The sequence below is a fragment of the Epinephelus moara genome, chromosome 16 (genome assembly GCF_006386435.1).
Source record: "Epinephelus moara isolate mb chromosome 16, YSFRI_EMoa_1.0, whole genome shotgun sequence".
Taxonomy (NCBI): domain Eukaryota; kingdom Metazoa; phylum Chordata; class Actinopteri; order Perciformes; family Serranidae; genus Epinephelus; species Epinephelus moara.
In genome coordinates, this window is record NC_065521.1 from 14,818,014 (window position 1) to 14,835,254 (window position 17,241).

Below are 17,241 nucleotides of genomic sequence, written 5' to 3' on the forward strand. Positions count from 1 at the left end.
ATCCTTACCATGGGCAGGTTGGCACAGCTGGACTTGACCTCGTACTCTATGTAGGCCACCTCTCCTCTCCCCTCCACCCGGCCGTCCTGGGTGTAGCAGAGGTCACGGGTGGAGTCGATGTGTCTGTCAAGCTCGTCCAGTGGGTAAACGCACAGAGCTGAGGCATCCAAAGGATTGTTGTTTGTGGAACCGATGCGGGTGGAGTAGACTCCCAGCAGATCCTCGCCTTCCCGGCCTGCACCTTGTCCCACCTGTTGCAACAAAGGCGTGGGAAAAAACTCAGGAAAGTTAAACACAGCCAGCATCAGTGCTAACTTGATGTAAACACATTTCTGAAAGCAGGACTTGAAATTCACACACTTTGATGACTGGGAAATTCAATATTTTGAATTGCTGCTCCCTACAAGTATGTCAAAGGACTCGTGTTGATAATATTTTGAAAGAAAGTACCTGGGCAGCCTGGAGCAGGTTGTAAGTCTTGGAAGGAGAGGAAGGGGATCGGCAGACAAGAGGGACCTCCACATAGGAATAGTAGGAAGTGTCGTCTAGGCACACTCTGGCAGCATAGGTCCGGTACTCCCTTGATGCTGACTTAATGTCACGGCGGTAAAACAAGAAGTACACATATGTGCGCCGTGTGAACGCCATCACAAAATGGTGGTCGTATTCCGACAGACGCCCAGCCACAGCCAGCTTAGCTGTCTCCTCGTAGGAAAAGACTGGTTCAGATGAAAGGTGGCGAGTGGAGATAGGTGGGTGGCTAGCGGTGTAACCCCTACCCACATACATCACTGTCCTTTCCCCGCCACGAAGCCCCACCACCAGCCCCACAGTTGAAACTGAGGGGTCATTGGCCGCAACATACTGAGTATCCACGGGCCTCTCGGTGGAGAAGAGAACCTTCTTGATAGATGCAAGGCTGCGTTTCTGGCAGGTGCCCTGGTGGATGCTGCCGCAGGTGATCAGCTCCAACGCCTTTGGATCTACCAGGAGTAATTTGTTGTGATTACTAGTTCTCCTGGCCTGAGGACAGTTGAACTCAGTGACGGGGGGAAGGCAGTCTTTGCTGTCGCTCACGGGACCAGTCGTCTCCTCTTGCTCCAGCCGGAGTCCATCTGATCCGTCCAGCTGGAAGAGATGGTCCCTGGCCCCCACGTACACCGTCCCCACAGAGGGGTCTGGGTGAAGCACCAGGTGCTGGAATTCAGTGTCATTGCGGGAAAACCGTGGATAGGAGCGACCATGAACTGTGGCAAAGATGATGAGGATGAGGAGCAAGAGCAGGGTGGAGTTAAGAGCCTTCCCATGTAGCATGGCAAATATTCTGAGGAAAGAAACAGAACAGGGTTAAAGATGCAGGAGTTTCTTGTTAGACATCAACATTCAATAAGAGTAAAAGCTGCTTCCAGCTGCGCATAGTGCAAGGTTAAGAGTTTTAGAGAGCTTAGGTTTAGGCTGAGATAAATGTTAAGATGCGGTGAGAACATCTTAAGAATTTAAGCTGGCAAGAAGATGCTCTTTTTCACTGTTGCACTGGCTGACATGCTCCATCATTTCCATGGACATACACACTGTAGTTTAAATGCACTATTTACTGACTAAAAACAACAGTGTCTGTGTATTTTAAGAAATTAGTCTTTTTTTAAAAACGAAATGATCTGCTGCACAACAAGCTCACATTACTTTCGCAGTTGTATGTAGCTGTAATGCTAATGTATAGCACCAATTGAAAAACAGTGGAGGAAGAGGGACAAATAAACAGCAAGACAAAAAGAGGAGACACGACAGAAAGTGTTAAGAGTGTGGGATCATTACAAGTTCATATCAAAAGAAAACATAGTTCAGTGTGTGTGTTGCAAAACGGAGTTAGCATACCACAATAGCACATCCTCAATGCAACAACATCTGAGTAGAAAACATCCAGTGTATGCATCAAGTTCGCCGAACAGACCCAACACAACAAGATAACGTTAACATCACGTTTACATTAACACACATGCACCCCTTACTCACTCATTCATGCACTCAAGCACACATGTGGCACTCAATCACTCTGAGACAGACAGACAGACAGACAGACACACACACACACACACACACACACACACAAGTAGAAAATGGAGACTACAAGCACATATGAAGTACAGCAGGTATATTAATTTAGACGGGTGAGAAGGGTCAGCAGGTGTAAGGCACCTCCGTGACCACAGTGAGTGAGTCTAAACTAGCCGGTCATAAGAATTTAAAGTTTGATTTTTATGAAGGCCTGGTAATAAATATCAATTTATTATACTCTTTTTCAGTGAGTCACAGAGTTGTACTTTGGGCGGCTTTGTGCAGAGGGTTCCACAATGTTTAACTGAGCAAGCAGTTGAGTTTAGCAGCAGATTCAACTGTGTGCACACTTATTTTTATTTTTCAGACACTTAATATTTTCTTTTATGTATTACTATTGTCCTTAAATAAAGGTAAAGTAATTTACTGAAAACATGTTGTATTTCTTATCTGATTACTTTATTAATCACCAGAATAATTGACAGAATACTCAATTACTAAAAGAATCGATAGCTGCAACCCCAACATATATTTAATATTGCCAGCTTGCCAGCATTATCCTTTAAATTAGGGATGGGCAGCACAAGCAAAAACACTATTCGAAAATCGTGGCAACTATTCGGCAATTTTTCGAATAATTGCCCCCCCCCCCCCCCCCCCGGAGCCACGCACACAGAGATCCATTCATCATTAAATGCCCGAACATACTCGGGCGGAACGTACGTGGAACGGACTCCATGGAGGTCCGCACGGACTCAAAGCGGACGTCCGCAAGCCCTGTGCGCGCAAAGCTCCGCGCACCAGTGACTACTCGGCATGTATTTTTCACATCGCGGGGATTTTTCACAGACATTTTTACAGGAAACTACAACGCGGAAGTGTGCTCGACTATGAANGTGACCCATCCCTACTTTAAATGCAGTTTTCAAGGTTCAAAACAAGCAGCAACCTCTGGGGCTGAAAAATGAAGCCAATGTGCAAGTGCCAAAAAACTGGAGTTCCTCTAATGAGGCTGACTTGGGTCACTTGAGACGGACTTCAAGAGCAAGTCAATCCACATAGACCCCCATGTTAAAATGTCCAACTTTACAGCAGAAATAAACATGTTAACAGCCTGGTACAAAGAAACGGTTTTGGCCACATGAAAACTGCGGTGGGCTTGTGTGTGTGAATTTTTAGACAACTTTTTTATTTTTATATAACTGACCCATTTAAATGTTAATAAGGCTTGAATTCAGGCATATTTAAGGGCGTGGTCGCTTTCAGTGACACATGGGTGCCATCTGTTGGCAAGTCTCTATCACTGCAATAACGCTGGTTAGGTGAAGTAACCATGGCGTAACCTCAGATTCACAGAGTACAGGTGTAGCCGTAGCTGTTGCTATTTCAGTGTGTGCTCAGTTCATGAAAGTTAACTGTAACATTTTGGTCACCTGTTCCGAGATCTGTTGTACTAAAAGACCCTCTAAAGAGTCCAATATTTTCAAGGGAGCACAGTTTGTTCTAATGGCTTTAATGGTTTTAGCATTAGCATTATCAGAGTTAAGCATAATTGTAAATGCACCTTGCTAACCAAGCCAACAGCTACAGTTATCTTTATCTACACCCGCTCATCCAAATATGGTCACTTCTGGCTCCAAAAATCCAAGATGGCAATGGCCAAAATGCCAAACTAAATGCCAAGGCTTTAAAACGGGAGTCCACAAACCATTGGGTGATGTCACTGTGGCTAGGTGCAGTTTTTTTTATACATCTTATGGCTCAAATACAATTTTGGGAATAACATCTCACCATCTATGTTCTCGTTCAGCTGAAGACTTCCTCCACTTTTTCACCTGCAATCATATCCCATTCCTTTCCTCTCTGTCTGTGAATGTTAGCAACACGGAAGTTTACTAATCTGTATACAAAGTAGAGAGAAAGACAAAGAGAGAGACGGAGACATGACTCAGAGACCACATTTAATGTATGATTAGTGTTTATCACTTTACCACTATGTAGAGTGTACTCATCAGAATCAAAACACCAGCAGCCACAGTATCCCTTACAGCTGGAGCATTTAAAACAACAACTCTCATTTCCCATTTCCACAGCCATCACTCAACACCTCTGAAGAGAGTGGTCACTGAGAGCCTCTGCATTAGAGATAAAACCCCCTTTAATTATTGAACAGGTTCCTCAGACCTTTCACTGACCTCGCTGAGAAAGGCCACATAGAAATAAATGAATAACTTCTGTACAACACAGTGTATGGAGCAAGCTTTAAAATGGTGATGTGTAAGAACTCTACACACAACTTGATTCACAGAATATGAGCTCTCACAAGTATAACTTATGCCCCAACACTCAGCATAATGATAAAGAAAGCCATGTCTACATAAGACTGTGATACTTTGGAAAAAAAAAAAAAGTAATATTGTGCACCATTACCTTGCAGTGTGAATAGATTGCTAAGACATTAGCCATGCAGTGCCATCTCACCTAACTGTCGACCCCCTGGAGCTGCAATCAGGACAAAGACGATGGGTGTTGAAAGGGAGGAGACTGGGAATCGGTGTGTGTGTGTGTGTGGCTGGGTGTGGACGTGTGTGTATTTGTGCGTGTGTACATAACCAGGGGCCATCCAGGAGCAGGTGCATGTGTCTTAGTACGTGTCTGGTAAGTGGGTGAGTGTGTCTTAGGCCTCCTATTTACTTATTCATGAGCAGAATAAGAAGTATAATAAGAAATAACCTCCACGCCCACTGTCAGAGGATTTAAGGCGGGTGTGTATGTGCGCGAATGTCAAGAGGAGTGGCCAGTCTGTTAAACAGGGTTTGAAAATCCATAGTCATTTGAGACAGGGGAGAGATAGGCCTCATGAAATATATATATAAAACAAACCAATTCAGTGTGCCTCATGTTTTATTGAGTCAAATCTTTAGAGCTCTCAGATACAAGCCTTCTTTATCCATGTTACTAGTGTTGATTTAGGGTTGGACCACCACTTCAACAGACATTCATGTTCAGCTCAGGATGACTTTTTACAGCTTTGACAATCCCTTAAATCTTTAACACTGCCATCAGTTTCAAATCTTAGTAGACAAAATGTTAAAATATATTTTTTTTTATCATTATCATTTTTATAAGATACACATTTTTACAATGGGGGAATGTCAGAGTCACTATCGCCCAACAACAATAATAAATGAAAATAAAAATGTTTTTAAAAAATTAACGTTATTCATTTACATTTTTTTGTGTGTGTCAAAGCCACAGGGAGCCACTAGAGAGAGGCCAAAGAGACACATGCTGCTCTGGAGCCGCAGGTTGCCTACCGCTGCCCTACACTAGTAACTTTGCAAGCTGGATATTTTCTGCCTCGTCCAGCCTCTGTAACAGAAAGCCTGGGAACAATTCTAGACAAATTCTCACTGCTACTCTGAGCAGGCGTCCTCACCTGCTCTTTGACCAGCTTACATGCTGCGGTCGACATATTTATAGCATGCAATGACCCCATCGCCATGGGAACTTCCTTTTACCAAACAGCAATGATGGCCTCCTACAAGCTACCATGAGATCAGACTTGATGACTGTGTTGTGGGACAAAGTGGAAATGGAGGGGAAGAGCAGAGGCACGGGAAACACAGCTGTGGTTGATGTAAACGCCAAGAGAAGATATTTCTTTTGACATCAGAGACCTGTTAGGGCAATGCAGCATTTTCACTTAATTCATCAACTTAATGACCACTCTTCAAATAAGACAGCTCTCTGTATAATCATCCATTTAAATGTGGGTGAGTCTTAGGGAAAGTTTGGGGATTTTCAGTGATGTAAATCAACAGGCTTACTTTTAAACCTTTTAAGCTAATAACAAACACAAATGCATTATTCTTAGAGGTGCAGATCTTAGGGCTTCAAGTTTATACACTACATCTAGGCTTTGCCACAGTCAGTTTCCTGATGTTAAAAGCAAAACATCTACTTTTACTCTGTGGAAGTGTTTGGTAGTAATTCAAACACCACTGCCCCCCTTTAGAGAAGCAGAGGGGCGGATTCTCTCAGGCTGTTCACCAACAATCTCCAGAGTTCATCAGTTTTGTCTGGTATGCGGCATGGTGGGCTATGGGGCACAGTCCAACAACCTATAAATAACCTCTGGTAGACCATTAGACTGTGAGCTGAATTGGGGAGGGGAACGGGTGGTCACAAAGCAACTACGAAGCAAATATTCACATGCAAGAAAACATATAAATAAACAAATGTGAGTCATTTCCGCAGAACTTAAGTCCTGTTAGCCTCGGAAACTGGAGCTTGGCTAAAACTCTCCACTTAGACCCAGAATAATGACTCTCTTAGCTGCTGATGACGGGGCGACATATCTATCACAATCAACAGCAGTAAAAAAGTTGACATATATATGTGTGTGTGTGTGCACCAAGTGTATTTATAGACTATAAACTTCTCAGAATGCGGTCTCTTCAGTGAACTTTTGCCCTAACCATTCCTATCTGTCTCGCTTTTTCTCTCTGTCCATGTTTATTAATCACTGAGAGAGTCTGCTGTGCAAGTTCATTTCTAAAACTCCTAATGAGCCGTGACAGCCCACTGAACGCCTAAGAACCATAAAATATGTGGGGTCAGCAGCACGGGGACAGTGGGGGACACTGGGCCTGGAGCCATTGGAGCACTGCCTTGCATTGTTATGTTCTGGTGGGTTGGCTGGAGTCTCGCCCCGGGCCTCTAACTCTGCAACACTGGCATCCGTCGATCCCATCCAGAGAGTACAGTAGGGAGAGTAGCAGTGTCTGTTTGATCTCAGCAATGACCACACGCAGGCAGGAAGATACAGAACAGGCACAAACGCTTGACAGTAAACAACTGGAATTGATTTAAAGTAAGTAGTGGAAAAAGTCGGCATATATGTTTGGGTGATGTTCATGAGACTGACAGAGTCAAATTGACAGCAATGAAAAATGCTATTCCTGGTGCCTTTACAAGAATATTGAGGCGTTTGCTGTGTTTTCTCCTACAAGTTTGTAATGCTAGAGGAGACAGTTGATGGTGAAGACAACATAAAGGATGTTAAAGAAAGAAATCTACTCACATCACTGCAAACCTACAACCTGCCAGGCTGCCACAATCACCCCTTTCTGTTACGGTTGATGGAAGAATGTAAACACGTCGATTCTCCTATTCAGAAATAAAAGTTACCTGGATGTAACTCCAGATCCAAGTACGTGCATATGAGAGAATGTAAACACACTGTGACTGATCAAATACAACACATCCCTCTAGTGTTTCATTGGTGACATCAACGGGTGAAATCCAAAGCTTAACTATAAATCACAGTCTCTGCCATTGACATCTGTGCCTTTTTTGCACTAAGCTGTGAACAGGTTCATTTCTGCTGTAAAGTTGGACACTTTTGAATTTACTTGCTTTTGGAGCTAGCCTCAGGAGGCCATTTGAGGAGCTGCAGTTTTTGGCACTTCTGCATTCGGCCCGATGGCTGACGCCCTAATGGTGTGTTCATACTCAACGTGATGCTAGCATTTCACACTGCAAGATTACTTAAAAAGTCAATGCAAAGACACAAAATAGATGCCAAGATGCAACATTTGCGTAAATGCGCAAGTTGGAATTTTACAACTTGAACAAGAAAATCACGAGACGCTGTGTTGCAAAAGCCCATCAGTATTGAGATCTAGTTGAGATTCTCCTGACATTACTGAGATAGAGGACACACATTTTGGCCGTCTTTGTGCACCTGGAGGTCCTTTACTTAACGTGAGTACTGCACAGAGATGGATCAAAAATGGAGAGGGCTCGGAGATTAGCACTACCTGGTAAGTTCCTAAAATATGTATCTGTGACCTGTATAGGCTATTTTGTTGAGTTGCTTCTTAGCAAAATGCTCTGAGTAATTTAAGTTGGTCTTTTACTTTGGAAAGTAAACAACGGAAGAAGTGAAGCGGTAATGTGCTGCCGTGACAATACAAAAAATAATGAAAGATTTTTGCTGTCTTGGTTTATGCTGCTTCAGAGCACAGAGCCTCCATGTTTACCGTGTTTACATCACTTTATTTCAGCTATCAGCTGTACTTGGCAAACCAAGTTTGCAGTTACCAGTTTCCAGTCAGATAGCCCAACTGTTAGCACAGCTGTGAGGGGCGAATATTCACCAATTGCAAAGTGGTCGTCTATGCGCGAGTAATGCCATGCAAAAATTTGCTTCTTGTTTGGTATGAACTTACCATAAGGGTTCAATCTGACCAACTAGAAGTTCTTCAAGCCTGGTCTGTACCAATGCTCATGTTGAGCTATTATTTCTTGTGTTGTGGGAACCAATGAAGAGAAGAGACAAGCCTATCAGGACCCCTTCCTGCCAATGACATCTCTAGCCTGATGCGAAGACAGGTGACCAAAACTCCAATAAACAAGCTACAGCTGGTGTGAACCTAAACAGACAAACTGCATGTGTAACCAAGTCCACTTTTCCACTCTGGTTGAGACCAAACACAACAGACTGAAGGTGCGATCACACCCTTCACATCACTTCCAATCCACTTTTACATCCAGTGAGTCCATCCACATACAGTGCAGTAGCTGGTTGTGCATCCCTACTTAGATGGTTAGATCAGTGAAAGCGCTAATATTATGAGAGGCAGATGTACACATGCTTGGCCCCTTTCCATTTCCGTCGCCTTCTTTGGGGTCAATGGCCATCTCTCTCCCCTCAGTTCACATGCAGACACAGAGGGTCTCTCTCTCTCGGTCCCTCCGGTGCGCTGAAGGGGCTCTCTGTCTGCTGCTGGAGGGAATAGTGTCTCTTTCACAGCTCTTCGACCGAGTGGCTGCACTGAACGGACACAGGATAAAAGCCACTTCCCTTGGAGAGAGAGAGTCTACACACACATCTACATAACACACTTTTTCATGTGCGCACACACACACACATTCGCTCAGCCTGGTTTATGACAGGATCTTTTCACCCTGGAGACAGTAACGCTCTCCCTGGGAAAAGCAGGTGTTAAGCTGAGCTGCTTGGTACAGCCTGACACGCGCGACCTGCGATTCACTGTACGAGCAATTGACTTTAATGTGCTGTTATCTATCAGTGATAATCTTTATATGCTGTACACGATCATCATTCAAAACACCAGTCCCAAACTGTTTAACAATAAATAATTAAAGGTCAGAAATGTCATCAGGAAAACTTTCATTACGTAGAGGAACCTTTGCAAGAGGGCTTTTTGAAATAACATGACCTGAGGCTCACCTTCTCTAACAGCACAAGGCCTCAGGACACCCCTCACACAATCCGCACAACCAAATTATAGCTAAAGAAAAAGAAAACTATAGCAGCTATTGGACATCTACCACAAAACCCCAAACAAACTTCAAAGCTATTTGGCCCTAAATAGACAGTACACAATGGCAAACTATCTGACCACTGTGACCGATGAAAAACCGATAAAGATACTGACTATGTACAGACTCAGTGATCACAGCCTGAACATAGAGACTGGCAGACTCAGCCGGGTCTGCCTGTGGAAGATGGGCTGTGTCATCTCTGTCCTCAGTGAGAGAGCAACATTTCCTGCTACAATGATTCATCTGATCATTTATTTTATACTCTTTTTTTTGCTACATGAAAATTAATATCTACATTGTTAACTTTATGTCGATGGTTAATTAAGAGGACAGCAGACAGAAGTTTTCATCCTAAGGTGCGACTGGTTTTTCTGAGCACATGACAGAAAATTCTTTGACCCGCTGACCTTGACGAGTTGGGAGAGAGAGAGAGAAGACTAGTGCTGTCACGGAAATATGACAAACTGGAACTGATGGTGCTGTAATTCTTCAGTTCAACATTCAACAGGCTCGAGGATCAAAGAGCGAGGAAGCAGACGGTAGACGGCGAGAGAGGGAGAGAAGGAGAGAAAGAGAGAATGATTGACAATAGCAGCTGAGGCCCAATTTAACTTTTTTAACCAGGGACAGGCAAACGGCTGTGGGACCCAAGTGGCCCTGGAGTGCAGTAAAATATGGTGACTTAATAAGCATGTCTGTTATAAATCTAAAAGTGCATGTTTGAATATAGTTTGATGGGAATACATGGTCCTCACAGCCTAACCTACCTCCAGACTTAAAATAGTACCATATAATAAAAAGATGATAATAATAGTGAGAAATGAATTTGATTTTGTTGAGCGGGTGCTGGTTGGGTGCTTCCTTTGTGTGTGTGTGTGTGTGTGTGTAAGACAGAGTGCGTTAAGTGGCTAGTGGTCAGATCCTTAGAAAGAGCCTCTACTGACAGAGTTGGAGCACAGCGGCGCAGCGCAGGCAGCAGCCAACAAATCCTGCCACAATTACAGACCTCAGCTCTGTGGCCTCCCAGAGGAGAGTCAGCTAGTCGGCCACACCGAATGACAACGTGAGAAAAAGGCAGAATTGGATGACAAAGCAAAAACATAACAGATCATAAAAAACTTGCACTTTTACAAAGTATCTGAAAGGACAGTAGCCTCCCGTATGTTTCCTTACAGGGTGCTGCTTTGATTTAAGTCTTTTTTAGGTTAACGTATATAACCTGTACTAAAGGAATTCAGGGATGCAGAGTTTCCTTAAATATAAAGCATATGTGGAAGTGGATGTACCTAATTATTTGGAGAGGATGGGAAAATCCTTTAAAAAGAAATTCTGTCCACAGACTCCATTGTGCGGTTATAGTCCAGTTTCCTGTGTTAATAAATGGACTGACTGAATCAAAAGGTGGCTGTGGCAGGCTTATCTATTGACTGAAGCTGTTTTACTACAAACGCTCAGCTGGGTTATGTGATAAATTATTGATATACCCACATGCTGTTCTATGGCTGCAGAGTTTGGCTGACAGACTTTAAAGCCCCAAACAAATTGGCTTGAAATCTTTTTTTTCCCTATAACATAACAGGGACTCAAAATCATAAAGGTATACTTTCCCTCTTTACTGTAGTGCTGTTTATCAGTCTAGATTGTTCTGGTGTTTGTTGCTGAGTGTTGCCGAGATATCAGCTGTAGAGATGTCTGTCAACAGCAATGACTTTTTCCAGTAAAAACAACCCAGGTACTCAAAATAATCCACAGACTTTGTTGTGAGCAGTTTCAAAGGAACTGTTTTTTTTCTATGGAATTACACCCATTGACCATATCACAATGCAGACAGAAGCGTGCATCTACTCCTAGCTTACTTAGCACCACTAAGTAGTTAATGTGACAGCGTTAAGTTTATCACACGCTGTCATAAACATGAGCCTCTTGTCCATGACACATCTCCACGGTTGATGACTCACATCAACCCAATCTAGACTGATTACTAGCGCTACAGACAAGACGAAAAATGTCTGTTTTTGTTTTTGAGGTGAACTGTCCCTTTAAATATTTAAGCAACAATCAAAGTCAAAAGAAATAACATCTTCGGGGATAACATTTTAAGAGAGCTTTGCAGAGTGCAATGACTTCCTGGACGTCAAAGCACCCAGCAAAGAAACAGTCCAACGTATGACATATGGCGCCTCATTTTTACAGCTGACATTACACTTGGTTATTGCACAAATTAAATGAATAAAATATAAATGAATTAAAACACTCCTAAGGTGCTGTACACATTTTGTTAACTTTGGAAAGAACCAGGTTAGCCGTCTCCCCCAGTTTCCAAGCTTTATGCTAGGCTAAGCTAAGCTAACCAGCTGCTGGCTGTAGCTCCATATTTAGTGGAAAGAAAAATGTGAGAATAGTTTTGATCTTTTTATCTAACTGGGCAGGAAGGCAAATAAACATATTCCCCAAAATGACGAACTTTTCCTTTAAATTAAAGCAAGCCTGAATATCAAGCAACCCAAACCCGACCTGACCTGAAGTAATGTACAGTAGTCTTGCCTTTCCTTACCTACTGTGTGGAGCCATTACTTAACTTCTAATGTAGAAGAAAAAAATGTTTACTGACATGTTTTACTGATAAGATGGAGATATCGCCCTGATTTAGGGTAACGTTTCAGACAGTGATTGAGGTTTAAAGCCGTTATCAAATACATTGAATCTACCCTGAATCTATCCTGACTTCCAGAGCTATTACCAGAGCAAAAATGGAAAAAAAAAAGACTGGAAAAATGAACAGACAAAGGCATTTGCATTCTGTCTCCAAAAAAGACAAAGCAAGCTCAAAAAGCTTGTCCGTGGCTAGTTAGGGGTTTGAATTTAGCGTGGCCATATGCTCGGATGAAGCATCACGTCATCGAGGACGCTGGTATGGTCATTGTGTGGCAGAATGCTAAGGAGGTGGCAGTGGGACGTGCATGCGTATTCATTTGTTTGTGGATGGTCTGCATACATTACCACCTACGGCTTGTACAGCCACATCTCCACTCCAAGTCACAGACACGCACACACACACACACACAGACACACACAGACACACGCACACACACGGCCGCCTCTTCTTTCACAGCACTCAATAGCCTAAGAAAGGCCTTTGTCGTCCTTCGTTGTCGTGACGACGTGCCTGGGTCGAGTGAATAGAGAGTGGAGGTCTAGCTCTCCCAGTCTGTGGGCATTTTAATCAGCTTGTCACACTGTCTGTGGTCTAACAACACTTGTGCTCTCCTCTGTCCCTTGTTACAGCCAGAGATGCTTCTTAGCATTTTTTTTTTTTTTGAGAGAGAGCACATTTTGTAATTCAGAGAGCTCTGCGAAACATCAAACTTGATTTTCTGCTCTATTATTGAATTACACAGTCCATGATGAAAAAAAAATGCCATGTCCTGCCCCAAGACCGACGATAGTGAACCAGAGTATTATTGCTAATATTCTTGGACTGGGGGTAGAAAATCTGGTCTGCTTTCTGCCCATCCTCCACTTTAATAAGTTTCATGGTTATGAAACATGTGGTATGCCTTCTCAAGGCCCTGGAATAAGCCTTAAAAAAAGCCCCACGTATTCCCAGAGGAACTTATTGCTGAATGTTTGAGTTTGGAACAAGAATCGGAGAACATGATTTGTTTTATTCATGACTGAGTTTGCAGCTCATGACCCCTGGCGAACCTTTGACTCATAGCATGCTAAGTGGAGGCAGTCGTCCCCTTCTGTCTCACCCTTCTCCACAAATCCTCTCGCCTGTCTCTCCTTCTCTCCCCCTCTGTCCATCGTGCCTGGTATCTCAGGCGCCTATCTGGATGCCATGCATTTTCTAAATGTTTAGTCAGGGATTCTGTGCGGCTGTTGTCCCCGCATGCCTGGTTGTGATAAACGCTGCAGCATTATATCATTACATCATTATTTAAAGCAGCTACAATGAGTTTTAAACTGGATACAAAGCAGGCTCAGCTTCACGCTAATGCCTCTATGTAAGCTACATAAGCATACCAGACCATCAACAAGAAGACTGACTATTTCTACACAATTATTCTTAATGCCTGTCCCTGGGTCTGATTCATCCCCATCCTGAAATCAGACTAAATGATTTATGGCACAAATGTTTACATTTTCCCAGACAAAGTTTCACAGTGAGTAGTAAGTTAAAAGGAAGCATGAGAAGATTTTTTTTTTTTTTTTTTTTTTAGACATTTTTACATTTGATGTTATATTTTGTGGTTATGAATGATACTGAGGCAGGATCAGCAAAGAGAAAAAGAGAAGAACTAACAGAATAACAAAACAAAAGCAAGACGGGACAGTGAGCAGGGGCAAAAACACAAGTCAGCCTTCGTCAGTTGTTTCAACAGATGGAGAGAATTGCGGAAGTTATGTAAGCTATGTAACATTTTGTGTTGGTCTTGTTAACAAGCTCTATCTTGCTGATGGCCTATTATGAAGACATAACATTAGGGAGTTTCGAAAACTTTAGCTTTTTCAGAAAAATTACTATAGCCGATCAACTGAATCTTTTAGTTTTAGATTTCGATGTGACCTAGGTTTGCGAATGGTTGTGGTACCTGCACTTTGCCCTGGTACTCAGTGGTACCTTTTTCTGTGATTTACTTTTTTGTAATAACAGAAATTTTGAATAAGCTGTAGAGTAGACGTAGTACAGTAAAACACAATTCTGCTCCTCTGCTCTTTTTTAATCAAACACATAGAGCTAAACCTCTGTCTGTCTGGTTATACATGTGTACACTGCATGTGCGTGCATCTGCTGGACCAGCAGTGATACTAGGCTATTACATAAACAATACAGAAAATATGGACCAGACACAACTATCACAGCAGATTGGTGCTGCAACAATAGTTTTGGTTCACTGGTAAGTCAACAAGTGGCCTCAAAGCTCCAATACGGGCTTCCTGGCTTCGACACGCTTCCACCTCCTATCTGAAGTTGAACCCGACGGCACCTTGGGGCTCCAGGGCCAGCCTCAAAGTTGGCTTCAAGTAGATACACCGGTTTTAAGGTATACCATGAGATAAAAGTTGACAGTTCTCCTAGCATGTACATTTGCTAATCTACCATATTGAAAAAAACAATGCAACTGGACGGAAAATCAAGTTTCAATTATAGCTACAAAACATTTGTTAAACCAAAAATAACCAAGGGTCATTCTGACTGACAAACACATTATTTCTATAATACCATGATACCATGAAACCACAATATATTTCTGAGATGGTTATCATACCATGAAAATCTCATACCGTTGCAACCCTAGCCTCAAGGCTTCAGGGCACTTTGCAGCGCTTCTGCCTCTTGTCTAAACCCAGCTTTTTCACCCAGAGGGGCTCTTTTAAACACTAACATTTGGCTCCAATGGATTTAACGTGAACTGGTCCTCATTTTAGTACTGACATAATTCGGGTACCAAGTTCAGTACCCAACTCTGAAGAATGGTTCTAAAACAAAGTTGACTTTGTTTGACCATCATCATATTACAAAGCCACACTAGCCAGATCAAGATCTTTACGACACGAGGTGGTGGTGCTCATGGGAAATGCAGTCTTCATTCCAGAAAACACTACTACTTTTGTCCATAGGGGCCGCCAAAATCAACAGTTCCATGTAGCTTTAAGTAGTAAAATGTACTCCAGAGGTTAGACCTTACCATGTGTCTCTTTAAAGCCAAACTAAAATTTGAATTCTCCTCATTTATATTAACAATAATGATACTGCAGCTACTGTCTATATTTTAATGTATGATGAGCAACTGTTTCATTACTGGCAAAGGTTTTTGGTCTGTTGAAATATATTAGAGTTGTAGCCTGCAGATAAATGTTTAAATTGTAATATACTCCATGGGAAATTGAGATACAAGTTTATTTCTTATTGTGCATATTTAAGTAGTGATGACTGGTGCAGTCAGTTGGGAATGGTGACTTGCTACCCTATTGGCAGCCTGATTAAGGAGCTGTTGTAAGGTCAGCTCTACTAATACACTGACTGTTCTATCTGTCTGGGGAAAAATCAAATAGGCTATCAATGTGGGCGTCTGCAGCCTTTAAGGTGTCTGTGTATGTGGGTCAGCCTTGAAATAAGGTTCTAATAAGATTTGAGCAGAAACGTGACGGTGAGTCTTTTGTAATTGAAATTGTGCTGTTGGTTTAGCATCTCTCTGTGGCACTGAGGCATTTCTAAAAGCACTGTCTGTTTCTGTCAGTATTTGTTTCTACTCCTTGGTTGCCGAGGGCTACCTGACTGTTAAACCACAAGAAAAAACAATACAACAACGCTTGGCCTTAATACCTCACTGGCGCGGCTGGTCAACTCGGTGTGCATGCATGCAAAGACTGCCTACTTTCATCCCAGACGTGTTTCATCTGCAGCCAGGGCACCCATGCAGACATAATCCCACTGAATCCCTAAAAAGGGACCAGTGACAGGCGTTCCTAATTCACATTTCATTCCAGATCGCACTCTACAGTCCTACAGGGTTTTCGCTCATTGGGCAGCTACTGGCGGGTACTTCCTGGTCCCAGTGTGGTCCTTACATAAAGTAGAAAAGGCTGATTAAACAGCTTTAAACTTATAGCTTCCATAGACGTTAACAGGGGCCAGCTGGAAGCAGCTATCTAAGTAGAAAGAAATCTGTGTAATCAATTGAGCTGTGTTGATCAAGGAACATTTGCGTGGAGTGGAACACCACATTTAGAAAACACTGATGTCATGTTACACTGACAATCTTCACTGATATCTAAATGCCAACAATATTTAAAAGGGCAGAACTGGTCATAGCAATATAACAGTGATTTACCTGAACAAAAGATAAAGACTGTTATTGTGTCACCACCAGCTCATAGAAAACAGATCTAGAAAGCAGTACACACACTACCGAACAATACAAAATAAAGTCCAGTAAGAATAAGAGTCTCTCTCAAGCTGTGCAGAGCTCAGGAGTGCTTTGAGCTAAATGTTAATATGAGCGTGCAAACATGCTCACAATCACAATGTCAATATGTTGATGGTGGCAGGTATGATGTTTACAATGTTCACTGTTAGTTTAGTGTGTCAGCAGTTGAGCTGAAACAATTAGGTGATTAATCTATAAGATGATCGACAGGAAAATAATCTACTATTTTGATAAGCAATTCATCTTTAAAGTTGTTTTTACGGAGTAGTGCTACACTTTTTCTAATTCCAGTCTTTATGAATGACTGTCTCTAAAACATTTCATTACAATCCATCTAATATAAAGATATTTTAGTCTGGGCAAAAGTGGTGGATCAACCAACAGACTGACCAACCAACACTGCCATCCCTACAGCTGCATTGCAAGCATGGCTATAAAACTCCAGTATCCAGTACTATTTTAAATCAGCCTGGGCAATATGGAGAAAAATCAAACATCTTTTTTTTTTTTTTTCCCTACCAAATACCCCAATATCAATACTGGAATGATATTTGAAGATTGGAGCTGCCACAAAATATTTACATAATGAGATGTCTGTCTGTGACGAGCTGTGCTACCATCTGATTTAAAGGCAACAGTATCAAATTGAGACTGTTTCATAACTGGTTAAAAATACCTTGTAGTGCGTCCATTTCAGTGTTTTGGTACAGTTGGTGTTCACATCTGATGCAGACTCTACTGGAGTATACATGAACCATACTCAAGACCACCTTTTCAAGTGGACTTGGAGACAGATTGGCATACTGAGCCCAGGTGTGGTACACACTGTTCACACTAATCAAACAAGCTGGACTTCAGGGTCGAGTGTCCTCAGATCCAGGCCCAGGTCTTAAAT

General features: G+C 42.4%; 1 protein-coding gene across 3 annotated transcripts in view; it reads right to left on the reverse strand.

Moving 5' to 3' along the window:
- plxnb1a (plexin b1a) overlaps positions 1-17,241 on the reverse strand; it is an 82,734-nt gene that overhangs the window by 39,043 nt on the left and 26,450 nt on the right. For 2 of the 3 annotated variants that reach the window (XM_050066248.1, XM_050066245.1), the window contains exons 2-3: positions 451-1,324; positions 9-251 (exon numbers count right to left, since the gene is read on the reverse strand). In XM_050066248.1, coding sequence (XP_049922205.1) covers positions 9-251; positions 451-1,314 — 1,107 coding nt within the window. In that variant the 5' untranslated portion in view covers positions 1,315-1,324. Of the gene's footprint in view, positions 1-8; positions 252-450; positions 1,325-3,846; positions 3,956-17,241 lie in introns of all 3 variants that reach the window. The other variant, XM_050066247.1, reaches the window with a different exon arrangement.